Source organism: Sciurus carolinensis, chromosome 14, assembly GCF_902686445.1.
Source record: "Sciurus carolinensis chromosome 14, mSciCar1.2, whole genome shotgun sequence".
In the NCBI taxonomy this organism is placed as follows: Eukaryota; Metazoa; Chordata; class Mammalia; order Rodentia; family Sciuridae; genus Sciurus; species Sciurus carolinensis.
In genome coordinates, this window is record NC_062226.1 from 9399370 (window position 1) to 9418516 (window position 19147).

General features: G+C 41.2%; 1 protein-coding gene across 12 annotated transcripts in view; it reads left to right on the plus strand.

The window, feature by feature from the left end:
* The window catches only part of Mapkap1 (MAPK associated protein 1), a 227227-nt gene that overhangs the window by 164756 nt on the left and 43324 nt on the right, over positions 1-19147 (plus strand). For 8 of the 12 annotated variants that reach the window (XR_007104884.1, XM_047523959.1, XM_047523963.1 and 5 more), the window contains one exon: positions 4069-4212. The exons of 1 other annotated variant lie outside the window; for it this stretch is intronic. Coding sequence is in view for 10 of the 11 variants with exons in the window: in XM_047523959.1 (XP_047379915.1) it covers positions 4069-4212 (144 nt within the window). In the remaining variant the exon portion in view is untranslated. The remainder of the gene's footprint in view (positions 1-4068; positions 4213-19147) is intronic. 3 more of the 12 variants (XM_047523962.1, XM_047523964.1, XM_047523956.1) reach the window with 1 other exon arrangement.

The window sequence follows — 19147 nt, forward strand, 5'->3', positions numbered from 1 at the left end:
AAAATGGGAAAGTCTTCCCAGACAGAAAGATAAGGTGATCATGTCTTCTTAAGGGGGCTTTGTGCTACCACGGACCCAGAATACAGCCATAGCCTGAGACATTTGATATGTGTGGATTTCATTAACATAAATTAGATCATTTTCACTTGGAATTCATAGAAACCATAAGTTAAGTGATTCAGAATCCAGATGAATCCACAAATCCACAAAAATCCATATTTATCGTATAAACTATGGCCTTTGTATAATTGGCCAATAATTTATAGTTTGTAAGAGGAAGAAAGGTTCAAAGCACGTAAGTTTTAGAACCTTGGGCTTTATTTCCTCTTCCTACTCCCTATCTCTGTGATCTTGTGCAGGTCACTTCAAGATCTCAGTCTGGGAAATGGGGATGATGACTTCATCTCCCAGAGTTGCCGTGAGGATTCAGTGAGGTAACACACACAGCGTGCTTAGCACACAATGACCACGTGGTAGAGATAAACGTCATCATCCTACTAGGATTCAAGGAGAAAGTCCTCAAAGCCACTTTCAGGAAGGAAACTGATTTTAATAGAATATCTCAAAATCTTAAGAAACAAGACAGTAAATGTCAAAATGGTGGCATTTACAACTCTGAGAGCAGGGCAGGGAGTTGTGTTTAAGGATAAGGGAACTTTCCTTGTATTCGCTGACTCCCCTGGCTTCCCTGATCCACGTTTCCCAGGCATCTGTAGAGACTAGAAGGAAAAAAGAAAATGTGCAAAGGAAACCAGCCTGATATCCCCCTGATGCCCAGGCCTTGACTCCATGTGATCCGAACAGGGGGCTATGTGTACAGCCCAGCTGTCAGGTAGGCTGACAGCTGGAGAAGCCCAGTGCCCCCAGGCACTGCTCTCAGAGTGCCCATGCCAGGGCACAGGCTGACTTAAGATGAATGTCAGTCTGCAAAAACAGATCCTATCTGGTTCTGATTAAGTTATTACATGTGAAAGACCCCTTGGAGATGCCACTATGTGTGATAATCATTGTATTATCAGAAAAGTGATAGTAAGACATTTGAGAACTTTTAAAGTATAATATTTGTTACATTATCCTAGGTAATAATAAGTACTTATTTATTATTAGGAAATTTGAAAAACACAGAAAAGCACAAAGGAAAAACAAAAGCACCCATGATCCCATGGTCTAATATAACTACTATTCACATTTTAGAAATAACCTTCTAGTGTTTTTGGCCCCTGTGCTTTACAATTATAATCACCCTCCAGATTTTGTGCTCTAATTTGCTATTTTCAGAAAATAGCACATGATAAACATGTTATATAACATTAAAATGTTTTTTCTAGTACCAGGAATTGAAACCAGGGTGCTTAACCACTGAGCTACATCCCAGCCCCCTCCCCCCCCTTTTTTTTTTTTGAGACAGAGTCTCACAAAGTTGCTTAGGGCCTTGCTAAATTGCTGAGGCTGGCTTTGAGCTTGAAATCCTCCTGCCTCAGCCTCCTGAGCCACTGGGATTGCAGGCATGCACCATTGTGCCAGGTTAACATTAAATATTTTTGTAGGATCACTTTAGATATGTTCATGATATTTCACAATATTTTACTTGATCAGTCTCCCTGTTAGAACTAGGTTCTTACCAAGTTTGACTATCTTTTTTTTTTTTTTTTTTAAACAAATGAATCATGAATTGCAGCTGTCCCTCTACATCTGTGGGGTATTGTTTTCAGCATCCCTGTTACTACCAAAATCTAGGTGCTCAAGTTCTTCATGTAAAATTTGCATAAAACCTACGCACATCCTCCCATATACTTCCAGTCATCTCTAGATTATTTACAGTACCCCCTAAAATGTAAGTGCTATATAAATAGTTGTTGAAAAGTATTGTTTGGGGAATACTACCAGTCTGTATATATTCAGTAAAAGATAATTTTTTCCCCCAATATTTTTCACCTCAGCTGGTTGAATCTGTGGCTGGGTACAGCAGAATGTTACCAGACTTCACTGTGAAGTTATAGGCGTGGTGTCAGTGCCCCATACACATTGTGTTGTTAGAAGGTATTAGAGCTGGAGACACTCAGGGAGACCAGGAGAATACCTTAGAAAGCAGCTCTCCAGGTTCAGGGTGACTCCTCCTCCTCTTCTAATGGACCAAAGAGGTCCACAGATAAGTTTCCTTAAATTCACCTGTGCTTGATGTTTCTGTGAGTCCTTCCTGCAATGAATGTGCCAGCAACCGGTAATCAGCAGCAAACATGCCTGTCAGCTGAAAGATGTTGGCCCCGGTGGGTGACAAGTAGCAGGGACTGTAACAGTCACCTACATTCTCATACTTTTATTTACATATTTTTGAAATTTGAATTTTGCTGTGTGTGTTGTTGAAACACAGTACCTTTATCTAAATACAGTGCATTCGAGTTTGAAAATATTGTGTAGACTTCTGAATATGTATTTGCTTAAATAGTATAAAAAGGACTGATTGTAGATAAGAACTTTGTAAGAACTCCAGAAGAAGTGCCAATGAAATACCATTTAAAGAAAAGATCAAATAAACGTGGAAATCAAATGAACCTCTACAGTGCTACCGATGAACATAGAACATGGGGAGAACTACTGAAAATGAGGGAAGTGCCCAAGACTGATGACGGGAGGTCCTGGGTGTGAATCAGCAAACTGACAACAGCTGAAGAACATGTCTGACAACACCTTATCCACCTGGGAGCCCCACACGGCCTCTGCTGCTTTCCTCAGATCTCTCTACCTTCTTCTCTCTGACCAAACACACCTTTCAGAGTCAAAATAATAAGACAGATTCTCGTGCCTCTCTTGTCTTTGGGTTTTTTTATTTTGTTTTGTATTTTGTTTTTTGTTTTTTTGGTTCCAGAGATTGAACTCAGGGACACTCAACCATTGAGTCACATCCCCAGCCCTATTTATTTTATTTTGAGACAGGGTCTCACTAAGTTGCTGAGGCTGGCCTCAAACTTAAGGTCCTCCTGCCTCGGCCTCCCTTGTCACTGGAATTACAGGCATGTGCCACCACGCCTGGTGAGCCTCTCATCTTTTCAATAATCATTAACAAATCACGAGCAGTCTTTTGTTTCTGATCATTGGCCCCATTAGTTTTTATCTGAGAAGAGCAACATTTTCATTTGAATTAACAAAGAAACACATGAATAAATGCGTAAAATGCCCCAAGGCGGTTATTACAATCTGCCCGAACCCATTGTGTAGTGAAAGATAGCTAGAATCCAGTTATTGAACTTACTAGTGTCTCTGTGTTTTCATAAATATTTTGACAAAAATGTGAACCAGCAGCCACCATCTTTCCATCCCCATAAGCTGGAAACCTGAGATTCCTTTTTTATGGTTCTGGGGATTGAACCCAGGGCCTCAAGCATATAAAGTAAACATTTTACCACTTGAGATACACCCCAGCAGGAGCTTCAACTTTTTAACTTTCATATTTTTAAAATTTTATTTTGGGCTGGAGTTGTAGCTCAATGTTAGAGCGCTTGCCTAGCACGTGTGAGGCACTGGGTTCCATCCTCAGCACCACATAAAAATAAACAAACAAAGGTACTGGGTTCACCTACAAACTAAAAAAATTTTTTAAATTTATTTTGAATTTTGAACTGTTATTATATTAGAGTTCTAAATATTTTAATGATTGTAACTATTATTATTATTATATGAGTACCTCTGTAGGGGTGCCTCTGCAGGTACATTCCTAAGTAGGCATTTTTCCTGCATCAACTCTGATCTTCACAGTGATCCCTCAGGCACAGGATTCATACATTACACATTACCAAGCAGAGGTTTGGAGAAGATGGGTTACCTGCTCATAGTTGAAAACAACGTAGCCATGCTTGTCTGTAGGTCAGTCTGCCTCAGAAGCCACTTACCTCTCACCTGGCGTGGGAACAAACTGAGTGAGAACAAACAAGTGTGGGAAACTGGGGGGGGAAAACCCAAACTCTTCATCCCGGGTAACTAGACCCTTGAGGCAGACTGGCGTTTTCCTATGGCTTTCCCAGCTTTTCATCAGCATGTGGTAATTTCTAAATGTTAAATTCGCTGTTTCAGATTTGCTCCCCTCCTCCTGCCCCTTTGATCTTCCAGGCCCTCAGTACCGCCTGGAGAAGCAGAGCGAGCCTAACGTCGCCGTCGACCTGGAGAGCACATTGGAGAGCCAGAGCGCATGGGAGTTCTGCCTGGTCCGCGAGAACAGTACGTTGGCCGCCTCCCTCTGTGCCTGCTTTGTCTGTTGCAAACGTGCTTAGAAGTCATGTGTTTGGAACACTTGCTGGCCTGGCTTCCCTAGGCAGATTGGAAGGGACAGTTTCCCAAGGCAGACCGCAGCCTCAGTGCCAGAAGTGTATCCCAAAGTGAAATGATAGATCCCGTGCTGTGGGCTAGAGCCTGCATCCTGTGTAGCACTCTGTGATTAATATCTGTCTGTTGAACTCTATCTTCCTCAATTAGGAGCAGCCCTGGAAATGGTTTAGAAATAGGAGGCCCTTTCTGAGGCAAAGGCAGTTTCGTATGGAAAGCAGCTGGCCTTGTATCGCTGTTCAAGACACCAAGTTTAGACAGTTTTAACCTTTTGAATACTTTGCAGAAGGCAACATAGAGATTCCCGGTGCCATGTTGAGAACCTCTCTAAAACTTCAGTCAATTCCTTTCCTTCTCTCTTCAGAGCTTCTGAGCTGTGAATTTTTGCCGTCCCTCTTCACTCCCATTGACATAGGGAATAAGTGATGTGTGACAGCAGACTGTCCGTGGTCACTCCTCCCCCAGAGCTTTCACACAGGCTGTTTCTTCCACCTGAGATATTTTTCCCATTCTGGTTTGCACTTTCTCATCCTTCACCTCAGTTTAAATGTTTCAGTTTAAGTGTCACCATGACCTTCCTTTCTCCCATTACCTAAGCCTGTTCTTTCTCTCATTTGGGCCTTCCATTATACTCTTATAGGACATACTACTTTTTCTTCATTGCATATGTTTCTGTGTATAATTATATGTATATTTATTTACACACACACATACATACGATTATGTATTTTTCTCAGTGATTGTCTGTCTCCCCCACTGAACCGTCAGGTCTGTAAAGATGTTCCTAACGTAACATACCAGCTTGCCCTTCATTAACTCAGTTAGCCTCCTAAAGACCATGTGCCATAGGAGCTCAGTAAACATAGTCAGAGTGAGTGAATGAGCGGTAAGTCTGTAGTCACACCATTGACCCTTAAACCAGACTAGACTGCTGCTCTTTGACCAGGACTCCTGACAGCCTTTTCTGGAGCAGCGTGTGCATAATTCACCAGGAGGGTGAAGTGTACTCTTGGTGTTCAGCAGCAAAATCTCAAAAGCTTGGTGTCCACATAGTCTGTAAGCAATTGTAAAAAATGGTATGTAAATACACACAGCAGTAAAAAATCACTGATTCACAAATGGCCCAAAAATGTTTAAATAAATTGTAAACATTTGTAAAATTGTTCATCCCTGTCAACAACCTAGTATGTAAACATGTTGTACTTTTCACCTATCCCATAAGCCAGGAATGTCAAGCGTCCTGGTGGTAGAAGAGCACAGGGCAAGAGCCTCCAGCACTAGCAGCAGAGTGTGACAAGGGCACTGCAGCTCGAGTGTCGGGCAGCCTTGGAATGCTGGGCCCAGTGTTTCCACTTTTGGAAATCTTTCTTGAGGAAATCCGTAAAATGTAGCAGATATTTTACATAATATTTTTACATAATAGTTTTCACAGCATTATTTCTAGTATCTGGTATTAGAAGATTAGTCAGATAACTAGTGGTATATTCCTATGTCAGAGAATCGTGCAGAGTTCCACAAGGGATTTGCTCTCTGATCATGAAATGAAGCTAAAATCAAGAAAACGACAACTAGAAACGTTTGAAAGGGTTTGTGTGTGTTTGGAAATTGAGACACTAACTTCTGAACCTATAACTTAAAAAAAGAAATAATGGAAATTTCTCACTTATGTCCTACATGGGCAAGGGAATAGGTACCCATTGGAGGGATGGACTAGCTGCGAAATAAAAGCTATGAAAGTAATATATCAGAAAATAAGACAAAAAGGCAAGAATAGTTTTAAATCAGGGGCAATAGTTTTAAATCCTGGTTGAGCCAACCTGGAAGGGTCTGGCTCTAACAAAGAAGAAGCGCCCACACTTGCTTTATCAGATCAGAGGGGATCGGTAGGTACAAGGTTTCTGTGTGGGAAGAGTCTTGTTTAGGTGCTTGCTTCCCAGTGTGTCAGGGGTCTTGCAGTAAACAGGTTATTTGGAGTTTGGTTCTTGGTGGGTTACTCCCACTCCGGGGCTGTGTTTGAACTTGAGCTGTGAACTAGATCAGGGCTCCATTGCGAGTTGGGCATTCTCACACCAGGGAGTTCCGCCTGGGAGTTCCCAAAGCAGGGCTTCCCTGTCTAATGGCTCGAGCGTCGCTTATTTCACATACGGCTCATAGATGGCTTCCCGTGGAAATTTGAAAATATTTTGATGGAAAAATAATGAAAATTCTGTATATTAAAATTTGGGGATATTGCTGGACACAGTGGTGCATGCCTATGATCCCAGCCGCTTGGGAGGTTGAAGCAGGAGGATTGAAGTTCAAAGCCAGCCTCAGCAATTTAGTGAGACACTAAGCAATTTGGTGAGACCCTGTCTCTAAATAAAATACAAAAAAAAAAAATTGGGGGATATGGCTAAAACAATACTTTAAGGAAGTTTAACAGCCTTCAAATTTACACGTTACCAAAGAAAACGTGAAAAGTAACGAGCTAATAAACATTCAACTCAAAAAAATTAGAAAAGGAAATCTAAAAGAATAAAAGGAAAGAAGCAATAAAGATAAGAACAGAAATTAATGAAATAGAAAATTCAGGAACATCAAAAAGAAGAGTTGGTTCTTTGAAAATACTGGTAAAATCAGCAAAGCTCTGACATGGATCAAAAACATGGAAGACAAACAACAGAGACAAGGAACAGGAAAGCAGTGGAGACACACTACAGATTCTGCAGTCATTAAGCAGACAACACAAGATTATTTGAAAAACTCCATTCCAAAACTTTGGAAAATGCAGAAAAATAAATTCCTGGGAAAAAAACAACTTACCCAAAAAGACAAAAAGAAGTAGAAAACCTGCATGTTTGAATTCAATTTCGAAAAATGGAATTAGTGATTCAAACCCCCCGCCCCACACACACACACACAAATCCTAGTATGCTGACTTCACTGGCTAGTTTACCAAACACCTAAGAAATTAATAACCACAGTCTTACATCAATTTGAGTTTACCCTCTCCAGTTCATTTGAGGAGACTATCATAATCTTGGAACCAAACCCTGGTAAAGACTATAAAAGACAGAAAATTATAAGACCAATCTTACAAATATAGGTGCAGAATCTTAAACAAAATGTTAAAAAACTGACTCTAGCATTTTATTAAGAGTTATACATTACCAAGTTGATTTTATTCAGAGATTGCAGACTTAGTTTAACATTATAAGAATCCAGTCCATATGATTTGCCACAATACAGATTATAAGGAGAAAAATGATCTCTGTAGGCAGGAAGTATTATCAATCAGTAAAATTGTTTAGTGAGAGTTTGACAGAGGAAGAGAAGTAACTTTGATGTAATCTTGAGTCTGGCGCCTTAGACCACTCGGCCATCCTGACACTTGATGTAATCTTAAAGGGGGAAAAATAGAAGAATACAAAATAGCACGTAAAGACTAATCGCAAACAAGCAAATAAAAAACCCTCTTGGTACTTGTACTTTCCAGAGTTTCTGAAGTGAGCATGCGTGACTTTCTAAGAAAAACAAATTAATAAGGGCAAGTTCACATACACAAGATTATATAAATGAGTACCTCTCTTAGTAGACGTGTTTTTGTTTTGTTTGTTTGTTTTTTTTTTTTTGGTACCAAGGATTGAACCCAGGGGCACTTAACCACCGAGCCACATCCCCAGCCCTTCTTTGTATTTTATTAGAGACAGGGTCTTGCTGAGTTGCTTAGAGCTTCACTAAGTTACTGAGGCTGACTTTGAACTCAATCCTCCTGCCTCAGCCTCCCAAGTCGCTGGGATTACAGGTGTGCACCACTGCACCTGGCTCCTAGTAGACTTCTTGAGGCACTTGAAATCTCAAACCATTTACACACACACACACAGTACCACACCATGACATGTCAACAGGAAAGTTTTACCAACACATGCCTTCACAGCTTGATATCTGAATTCTTTATCTGATAAAAATAGGTAATTGCACCCTCCTTCCCTGTCCTTTTCATTTTTTCTTTAAAGACTCCCAACTTTTGGGGGGAGGTTGTTGGTTCTTTTTTGGTGCTAGGGATCGAACCCAGGGACTTGTGCTTGCAAGGAAAGCACTCTACCAACTGAGCTATCTCCCCAACCCTTTGGGGGAGGTTGATGCTGGAGATAAATCCATGGCCTTGCACATCCTAGGCAAGTGCTGAACCACTGAGTTACATCCCCAGCCTTTTCTGAGTTTTATATTTTGAAATGGGATCTTGCTAAATTGCCTGGCTGGCCTGGAACTTGAGATCTCTTGCTTCCACCTCTTTAGTAGCTGGGATTACAGGCATGAACCAAGCCCAGCTTAAGTCTCTCATCTTAAACATGCTTGGGGAGGTAATTCACATATAGAAACTTTGTATAGATTCTATTTAAAAATGTTGACCTATTATTAATGCAAACAAGATAATGCGTTATTTATTATTAGCATCTTGGTAAATATTTTGGGTAACACACTATGTAAAAATTTTTTTCAGATAATATGAGAGTCCTTAGTAGAAACTAAGCCTCCCCTCTTCTGTTTCCTTCCCAGAGACAGCAGTTGTGCCATCTTTCCAGGGGTCGTCTGTGCACGTGCAGTCATCCTGGCACATCTGTGAACAGTGTGTATGTGCATGCAAGCACACATGCACACGCTCATATTTGTAATCCTCCTTTTTTAAAAACACAAACGATAGTAAAATATCATTGGATTTTTCTTTTCTTCTATCATTTTAGCAATTTGTAGAGATTATTCCATGTTAATTCACATATTATTCTACATATAAATTCACTTATATTTTAACTGCTGTATGGTACAGTATCCCACAATAGATTGTGGTTTCAGGTTAGTTTTGTTTTTGTTTTTAAGATGAGGCCCAACTTTTGTATATAGGAAAGAAAAGTTGTGAGGATTCATGAATAAAGCTTTGAAACCTGTGCTTTAATTCTTATTCCATTTCTAAGCATGAACACAGCCTTAATTTAGTTGTATGACGTCTGTGAGCCTCGGCATCTCTGTATAAGATATTTGTAGTTCTTAGACTTTGAGAGTCAAAATCACTGTTAATGAAAGAAACCCTTGCCAGCATTTACAAAGGGTAAAGGCAGGCAGTGGTTAGAAATTAGAGGAATATTGTAACTAGTCTTATAAAATAGAATTAAGTTACAAAAACAATACATTCTTTTTTAAAATTTTGTAGATGTTGATAGACCTTTATTTCATTCATTTATTTATATGTGGTACTTAGAATTGAACACAGTGCTTCCCACATGCCAGGCAAACAAACGCTCTACCACTAAGCCACAACTCCAGCCCCCAAAATACATTCTTTTTTTAAAAAAAAAAAAATTTGTTAGTTGTTGATGGACCTTTATTTTATTCATTTATTTATATGCGGTGCTGAGAATCAAACCCAGTACCTCACATATGCTAGGCAAGCACTCTACCACTGAGCCACAACCCCAGCCCCAATACATTCTTTTAATAGAAAAGAGTTGTTAAATTTCATTTCTTTTTTTTGTGATACTGGGGATTAAACCCAGGGACACTTTACCACTGAGCTATATCCCCAGCCCTTTTTAAAATTTTTATTTCGAGACAGTTTCTAAGTTAAAGAGCCTCAAACTTCCAATCTTCCAGTCTCAGCCTCCTGAGTAGCTGGGATTATAGACTTGCACTGTCATGCCCGGTCTTAAAAAAAAAAAAAAAAGTTAAATATATATCGTAACTAAGAACCAAATATTATTCTCCAGTAGTTACCTATTAAGAAGTTGAATTTAGACAAAGAAAATAGAATTTTTCCCTTCTCTTGGTGTGTTTGATCAGGGCAGGCTCATTATCCTTAAAGTCATTTAAAAAATATATTTATTGATATCATTACCCTATGTACATGTACAATTACACAAATGGTGTGAATCTATATCATGTACAATCATAGAAATGAAAAGTTGTACCCCATTTGGGTATAGTGAATCAAAATGCAGTCTGTAAAAATAAAATTTAAGAAAAAAGAATACTTGGGGGCAGAATAATGCATGTTAAAAATCTTTGACATAATTGAATGAATAGCAAATATGGTTAAAAAAAAAAAAAAGAAAAAAGTGTGTTTATTTTCTTTTGGTACTAGGGGTTGAACCCGGTACCAACTGAGCTATATCCCCTGTCTTTCTTATTTTGAGACAGGGTCTCACCAAGTTGCTGAGGCTGGCCTTGAATTGTGATTCTTCTGCCTCTGTTTCCAGAGTCACTGGGATTACAGGCGTGTGCTACCATGCCTGTCCATGAAAGCCGTTTTAGAAGTGAACTAAGTTAAGATCATGTATTAAGCACTGTGTAAGAGAACGTGCTGTGGAGCCAGACTGCCTCGGTTCACGTTGTCACCGCGTCCCTTCTAGTTCTGTGACCTCAGACCCTTTACTTCATCTCTATTGGGTAGTTAATCTGCCCCCATAAAGTTGACAGAAAGAGTCAGTGAGTTTTAATCTTAAAGCGCTTAGAACAGTACCTGGTACATAATAAGTACCATAAACAGTAACTGTAATTAATAAATAATGAAAGAACAATATTCTGTGGCTAACAGAGCAGATGGGCACAGATGTGGAGGTCTGGAATCACAGACTTTTCAGAGCCCTCAAGGAGATGTAAGGAGGGAAGGAGAGGACTGGGAGGGAGATATCTGTAAACCCATGTCATGGACCAGAGAACTTAGAAGCAGGGTACTTTCCAAATGTGTTTTGGTGTCGCAGAATAGATGTATACTTTGGATTTCAAGAACTGTTTGCCATAAGGGTAGGTAGAGCCTTTCCATTTTTCTTCAGAGGAAGGATAGGGCATGACATTTTATGTCATCCACATCAAAGGGTGTTTTAAAAAATTATTTATTGTAAGGCCTGGTGCTAGACATTTTGCAAATGCTTTCTCTAGTTTTCATAACTACCCTACAAGACATTATTCTCATTGTGAGAAGAGGTTGACTTGCTCAAAGTTAGCCGGCCAGTAAGTGTCCTAAATTCTAAGGCAGCTATCTGATCCCAGTGCCTACCCTGAGATTGTTGCCAAACTTTCCATCTCAAGGATAGTGATGACAATTATCTTTATGCATTGAGGAAAAAAAAAAAAAAAAAAAGCTTGCAAATGAAGCTGATACAACAAGAGTTTCTGCCTGGGACTGAGAGCTAACATTTGTGCTTGGATCTTGGCCTAAATAAGAAAATGACAAGCCAAAGTCCTTGAGCTTTCCAGTTTGGATTCTTGTCTGATAATCTACTACATCCTTCAGCCAACTGTCTGCTCGAAGCTGGAATCAGACCAGAAGGAAGCAACGAGTACATTATGGAGAGGATGTGACATTAGAAGACTTCCATCCTTGTCCAAGCTTCTATATAAATCCTGGCACCAAACAGCCTCAATTTTCTTTTCTGCCAAATGTTCCTGGTGACCTTTCCCACTGATCATATGTGGATAGCCCATCCAGGTTCTTAAAAGAAAGAACCAATTTATTCCATAGCTTTAAGAGAGAAACTCTGGAATTTTCCATCATCAGGGCCAAAATAGGCATGAAATTAAACTGGCTTTAGGGAACACCTACAGAGTGTCAGAGACTTTGTCTTTCTGTTTTGTCATTCACTAGGGTAAGCACAGTGTTTAAATCATAGTCACTAGAATCAGGCAGACCTTGGGTAAACTCCTTGTAACTGCCGACATCAGAGAAATCGTGTCACGTCTCTGAGCCTTAGTTTCCTATGTAAATAAAAGTAGTTGAATCTATTCCACAGGGTTTTTCTGAGAATTGCATGAGATGTGGGTGCTGTTATTATAACACTTTAGGCTAGTATGGTCATCAACTTTATTTTATAAAAGAGGAAACAGGCTCAGAGGGGTGAAGTGGTTTGCTCATGTCACACAAATAAAAATGAGGAGCCTGGAAAACTATGTCTTCTATCCATTAAGTCTGGTAAAAGAGTAGAATCTAATTATTTTATTTCCTTAATAGAAGTTGCTGTAGAGAGAGGTGTCAGTTGCTTTATAAACATCAGCTTCATTTCCTTGGCTCTTCTTTTCTTTTGAAGGAGATTCACAAATGCTAAGACCTCCCTTTATGTCAGTACCTTATGAACTTGTTAATTTCCTTACTTGAAGATTGTACTGAGGCAGGGTGTGTGGTCCTCCAAGTAGACCCATGGCTAGGGAAAGCATATGAGGGTCACAATCTGAGAGTTCTCATTCACTGGCTTTAGTTACTCTTTGAAGACCCAGGAGGGCAGGCAGTTCCTTCTAGAAGGCTCTCCAGGCTACTCCCTGGGCTCAGAACCCCTTCCTTAATCTCTCTGATCACCAGTTCCACTGCATGAATTTGCCCACTCCCATACTAGATTGTCCCTCACACTAGACAGGAACCAGGTGTGCATCCCCATATCTGGCTCGATTTTGATGGAGTGAGCCTCCTGCCTCCCTGACATCATCAGACTTCTCACTGGGGGTCTAGGGTCAAGTACATGATGACTTTTAAGGAGAGCGTGGAGTTTGGGCCAGTGTCTTTGTCTGCAGAGGTTTCTTTGTGGTGGTATTTGGACCCTCCCCCACTACTAAATAAAAAAGGAGAGAAGAGAAAAGGCGACAAGGAGAATGCAGAGAGTGAATGTGCACATATCCTGGGATGTTTCCAGAACCTTTTTTTAATGCTTATTCATAACGGGCCAATTCCTCCTCATGTTTAACTGCGTGCCAGGCCTGGAGACTCCCTGGTGGTTCCTCTCTGCTTCTGGAGGCTTTGCCTTCTTCAGTTACAAATTGCTAATCTCTCCAATTTCTGTCACGTGACCTGAATACCAGGGCTTTAAGCCTCTTTTATTATAACACAATAACACTATTCAAATACAAAAGAAAATGTGACCATGCAAATAAACTCTGTTCACAAACAGAAATGACTTGTGATGATCGTGGTGCATATTTTAGGTTGAATTATTGCCGAAAGCCAGTTGCATGTCTGGCCATGGGCATTCCCTGTAAGGAATTTTCTGTACGGGTGGGGGTTTTTTCAAGTTGATATTGCACATCAGCCCCCTAGACACTAAAAGAATTTAAATGAAACAGAAATGTTATCCCCGAATACCTGTGTCCACCTCTTGCTATCTGGATAATGTGAACTAGGGGGCAGTATCTGTAGGGGAATGGAGAGACACTTGGCACCACTGTGTCACCGTGGGCAAGTCCTTCTCCTTTGTGAGCCTCATTTTTCCATTTATCAAAATGTGATGGTAATCTCTACCCTGGAGGACTGGTGCAAGGATTAAACTATCGAAACAAGTCAATGAGACTGTACATCCAAAACTCCCTGTGAGCTGTGGTACCAGCTATCACTTGTATACATCACACGTGTCTGTGTGCCTGAGACAGAGGGCGAGCCCCTGTCACAGACACCCCAACTAGTCTGAGCATGCGTCTGGTGGCCTTTAGCCCTCCCTATTAGTCCTCACTTCTCTCTAGCCTCTTGGACTTCCCACAGGCCCCTTTGGATAATGGAGTAGCTGATACCTGGGACAAAAAGCTTTGGTGACCTGTACAAGAAGCAAACCTGCATCCTATCCCCACCTCCTTCAGTAACAATTATCTGAATTTTGCTGTGTGGGCTGAGCACTTCCATGTGAATTGCATTTTTCACCCTCCCCCTTCCTCAAAAGGTCCCCCCTTTTCATTTTATCATTAGGTAGTAATTAGTATTCAAGGGAAATTGGTCTTAATATATTAAAATTGGTTAAGTGCATTTAGACCTGTACCACAGCCAATGTCTTATTGGAAAATGTAATTGGGGACTCTGTGTATGTAATTAATTGAATTACAATTAAGAACTTTCATTAAGCGATACACTGGTACATTAGAGCAGTAAGGAAACATGTTTGACGAGCCACAAACCCTGTCTGGGCTCTAAGTGAGGGCATGGAGATTTGCATCCCTCCAATAGGATCCTTGCCCCTGCAAGCCCTGACTAATGTTTGGGTAATGCATCAGGTGACATTCTGCAGTGACTCTGACGGGGAAGTGAGGTTCTTCCAGCATATATGCCCTTATTCCCCGACTCCAGTGTCAGGGAGAGGAATACCTCGGTGCTGATCAGATGTTACAGCTCTTAGGTGTTTTGCCATGTAAATTGTCAAAAATGTCAGGTTCCTCAGAAAACCCCATTACTTTTCCTGTGCTTCAAACAGGAACAAAGACACATTGAAGGAAGAAGTAGTCAGGAAAAATCTGTCACCTTAAGTTCCAAGCAAACCGTAATGAGTCATATAGGTTCAGCCCCTTAATGGTCATGCTTCATCCTCCAAGGGGTGGTTGGAGGTACTTGGAGCGCACACGTGTTCATCTATTGCCCAGCGCTAATGCTGGAGCCCCCTCTGGGCCAGCCACTGCTGCTGCTTGGAGGTGGACAAAACCCAACCCCCTCTTTGTGGTGATCAGTGATACAGGTGCAATAGTGGGTAGCAGGGCCCAGAGCTGGTGAGAGCACAGAAGGCTTCCTAGAAGAAAGAAAGGGGGCAGGGAGGAAGGGAGTCAAATAATGAATAGGAGAAGAATGTTCCAGGCCAAAGGACTGCTCATCTGAAGGCCTTGAGACCAGGAGCTCAGCACACTGAGAAGTTAATAAATGTGTTCAGTGAGTGAGCAGGAGGGGCTGCTGCAGGGTGAGCCTGAGGAACAGGCAGGGTCTCGAGTACAGAGCCTGTGGGCCCCTTCCACATTCTTATCTTTTTAGAAATTCTATAAACCTGAAACGTTTCTTTCTGATCACCTCATAAAACAAGATTACCTTGAATTATTGAGGTAGATCCAAAATCTCCATGTGGAAAGTCCTCCTCCCCGGCAGGCACTGGCTCCAAGAATTCAATCAGGTAAACCCTGGGACAGCAAGGATCCCGACCCTGATTGTAGCGTGACAGATTCTAGTGAAGCATCCATCCTTACTGTGTGATCCTGCTGGCTTTAAGAGATGACTGCAGAGGTGTATGTGTGTTATTGTATATCACCTATTGATCGTTTTTTAGAGACCAGCAAAAATGACTAGTAGCTGAAGGGAAGTGTTTAATAGAAGAGAAGCTTTGGGCTTATGAGGCTTTGGGGACCTAAACTGCCTCTGGAAAAAAAACGTGATGGATGCAAAGAGCTAAGGAAGAGTTTTTCTCCATGACTCACTTATGCATTCAGCTATGAGTCTTACTGAAGGAGGGAACAGTTAAGTTTTATCCCTTATTCCTTTGTTACGGCAAGGCCAGGTGGAATTGAGTTCTTAGATGTTGTTATGGCCCATGGAGTTGTATTTTGCAGGCCATCAAAGGAATGGTTTTACCCACAGGGGGTTACATAGTGGTTAAGGGCAAAGTTTAGAATTATACCTGGGTTCAGTTCCAGGCTCCAGCTTCTAGTTTTGTAGCTATAGGAGCAGCTTGACAGTCTGAGCCTCATTTTTTCTCACCTGAGGATACTCTCCCACATAAAGGAGCTTTGAGAAAATTAAATGAGTGAATGTGTTTAAAGTGCTGAGCCTGGTGTCTGATGTAGAATAAGCACTCAGTGAATGCTGCTGTTGAGGCAGGATCCCTGTTCTCAGTGCACCCAGTCTGTTGAGGAGTCTGAATGGCGTGTTAGGTTCTATTAACCAAGGTAAGTACAAGGAATGGTGTATAAACCTCAAGCACTGTTATGGTTAACATAAAATTTCACTGCGTATCGAAGTCTGTGGTTGCATCAGACTTCATCCATTCCACTGACAGCATTTATTGAACATCTTTGGGGACAGTGTCCTATATGAAGCAGAATTTTCCTGCCTCCAAGGCTATCCTAGCTCACAAGGAGACTATAGATGCTAATGTGGAGACTCACCGTGAGAGACTTCTGCAGAGGGCTGCAAGTTTTGGGGGACCAAGGAAGGCTCTATTTGGACTAGACCTTGGATTATATAAATTTGGAAGAATGGAAAGGACATCCTGTCCAGCTGGTAAAACCTGAGCCATGTCCAGCTTGGCTGGAGCGGGGTGGCTGACTGTATGGGGAGTTGCAGTAAGATCTGAGACAGTGGAGTGGAAGATGGTTCCTTTACACTCCATTCAGGCTGTTCCTTGTACAGCAGCATTTTATCGTGAGTTAGGACCTGAGCTGGATATCGCCCCCAACTTCCAGAACTTTCCTCCTACCCACCGTGCTGCTGCATTCTCAACTGCTCCTCTCCACACACTCTGCTCCAGCCAAAGGCAGGCACTTGCAGTTCCCTATGTACATGCTCACCATTTGTGCACTTCCTGTTTTTCCCATCCTTTCTCCCATGGATTGCCTGTGACCGCTTCCCATCATGGGAGGAGCCCGCCATCCTCCTGAGTTCCTGAAGCATGGGCACAACACCGTGGCAGGCTGGTGACTCTTTCTGGATTAGAAGGAGCCATCAGCAGAGTTGTGCTGTGGAGAGCTGGAAGGTGGGGGTGTAACAATGGCCGTTGATCTGGATGAGTTCTAGAGTTGGCACAGAGCTGTTTGGAAAAGGGAGACTGAAGTTGCTTTAGCTTACACTGGATTAGGACCTTTTAGACTTGGTATAAGACTCATTGAACCGTAAAATGAACTTAAGTTGCATGTAGTTTATATCTGTAAATATAGGAAATCTGCCAATAATATACAACAAGTTCATCTGAGCTTTGATTTGGTGATTAGCACCTGCTTGTTTGAAAGAAAATTCTATACCTCTAAGTGTCTCCCTCAATTCCAACAAAATCACATGTAAAAATATACTTTTTGAACTATATAGTTTTGAACTGTAGTTCAGTCCTCAGTACCAAGGGTGGGGGAATATAAGCTTGAAAACAGTATTGGCTGTGATTAGCCTCGGTCTCATTGCTGATAGCAGACCTGTTGTTCTTTGATGTGTGGACAGCCTTCCAGCTGTTGTCAGGTGGTAACACACACATCTGTAACTGCACCCTTCGTCCATCATGGTTGTCCAAATGCAGGTCCAGAGACACTAAAAGCATAGCATACTAACGAAGCAGATCAGCAGCTCTCAAAGTGTGTGGTATTAGGACTTCTTGACACTCTCAAAATTATCGAGGTGGGCCTAGGGACATAGCGCAGTGGTAGAGCACATGCTTAGTGTGCCCAGCTCCCTGGGTTTGATCCCAACACCAAACAGGACCAAGGATGAAGCCCACAGAGAACTATTATTTATTAGATTATATCTAAATATATATAAATTCATTGAAAAAACAGTGATTAATCCATTAATGTTAACATAAATAACATCTTTATGAAAAATATATTTTTCTTAAAGTTTTTAATGAGAAGAGTGGTACTATTTTACATTTTTTTGCAAATTTCTGTAATATCTGTCTTATAGAAGACACTTAGATCCAGTCTATTGCAAATACATTATTTTGGTTGAAATATATGGAGAAAATTTGTCCTAACACAGATATGTTGAAAAAAGGAGGAGTGTTTCAATAGCCTTTTCAGACAATCATGGATATTTTTATTACTGTAACAAAATTCAAGGGATAGTTTCTTAAAGGTTAGTTACAGTGTGGAATCAGAACTATTTATTGCTTCATGCGCTTGTAAGAGAATGGGCATAAAAAATGCCCCAATGTCTTCCTGTTATTATTCTGAAAAGAGTATTGAAATTGTAGACCCCCTGAAAGGGGTTTGGGGAATGTCTCTCACATGGTTCCCAGACTGCACTTTGAACGGCCAACTTAGAATTCGCCGTTACCCAAGTCATCAGTCTCCTTATCCTGCTCCTAGGAGCGTGGTGAGGTGGGTGGGGCAGGAGCAACCTTCGGCACTTCTCCAAGGAAGGGAAAGGAGGAGTGGAAGGAGTCCAGTTGGTCTGTCCCAGCTCTGTGGTTGCTCTTGGACAAGGGTTTGACCCTGTCATTGGGGTTTGAATCTACAATGATGAACTATATTCCTGTCCTACCTAATGCTATTAAGCCCCAGGCCACCTCCTAACTGTCTCATAGCACTCCTCCGTTCTTTGCTGCAGGCCCCAGAGTCCCTTCTTCCTCTCTCACCTCCTCTCTGCTTCCCTGTACCCTTCCTGTCCTGTCCTGGTTGACCGTCCAAGACCAGGGCCTGACTTTATTCCTTTATTCCTCCTCCTGATTTCTTACTGCTGGATTCTCTGCCTTCCGCTCCCCCTCACCTTGCCACACATGAAGGAACCCTTGACTTGCTTCCAGAGTCTTGTCAGTTCATGTGAGCTTTGGTCCCCATCAGTAATAGGCCCCACCCCCAAATTTGATCTATCACAATATATCTATGAGTTATTGCAGCTCGAGCATTTTGACACGATACATTATGGTAATCCATGGCACATAGAGACATTAACAGTCCCGACTTTGACAAAATACATCGTGAAGTCTTTGAAGGCACCATTACAATTTATCTTGTCATTCAGGAAGAGACCTAGTTCAGCATTAATGTAGATGAACACAGTGTGGCTTTTGTTTCATTTAATTACTCGTGACCTTTTTAATTGCTAATTTAACAAAATACAAAAGGTTATATTTCAATTAAATTAATGGTTTAGGGAGTGGGGATTTTTTTGGTATGTTTATTTTTAAGACATTCTGGCACACTCTACTTTTCACTTCAAAGATGATAAAAATGGCTTCTCTTGACAGAAGCAAGTTTTTGAATGTGAAGTTTATAGTACAGTAATGATTTTAATATGCCAGTGGTGCAATTCCAAGCGTCTTTGATGTGTGGTTGGGTTCACCCTTTCCCAGAAGGATACAAACACTACAGGCACATACTCCAAATCATAGAACTTTTCTGGTCTGAAAACATGCTTTTGATAGAATGC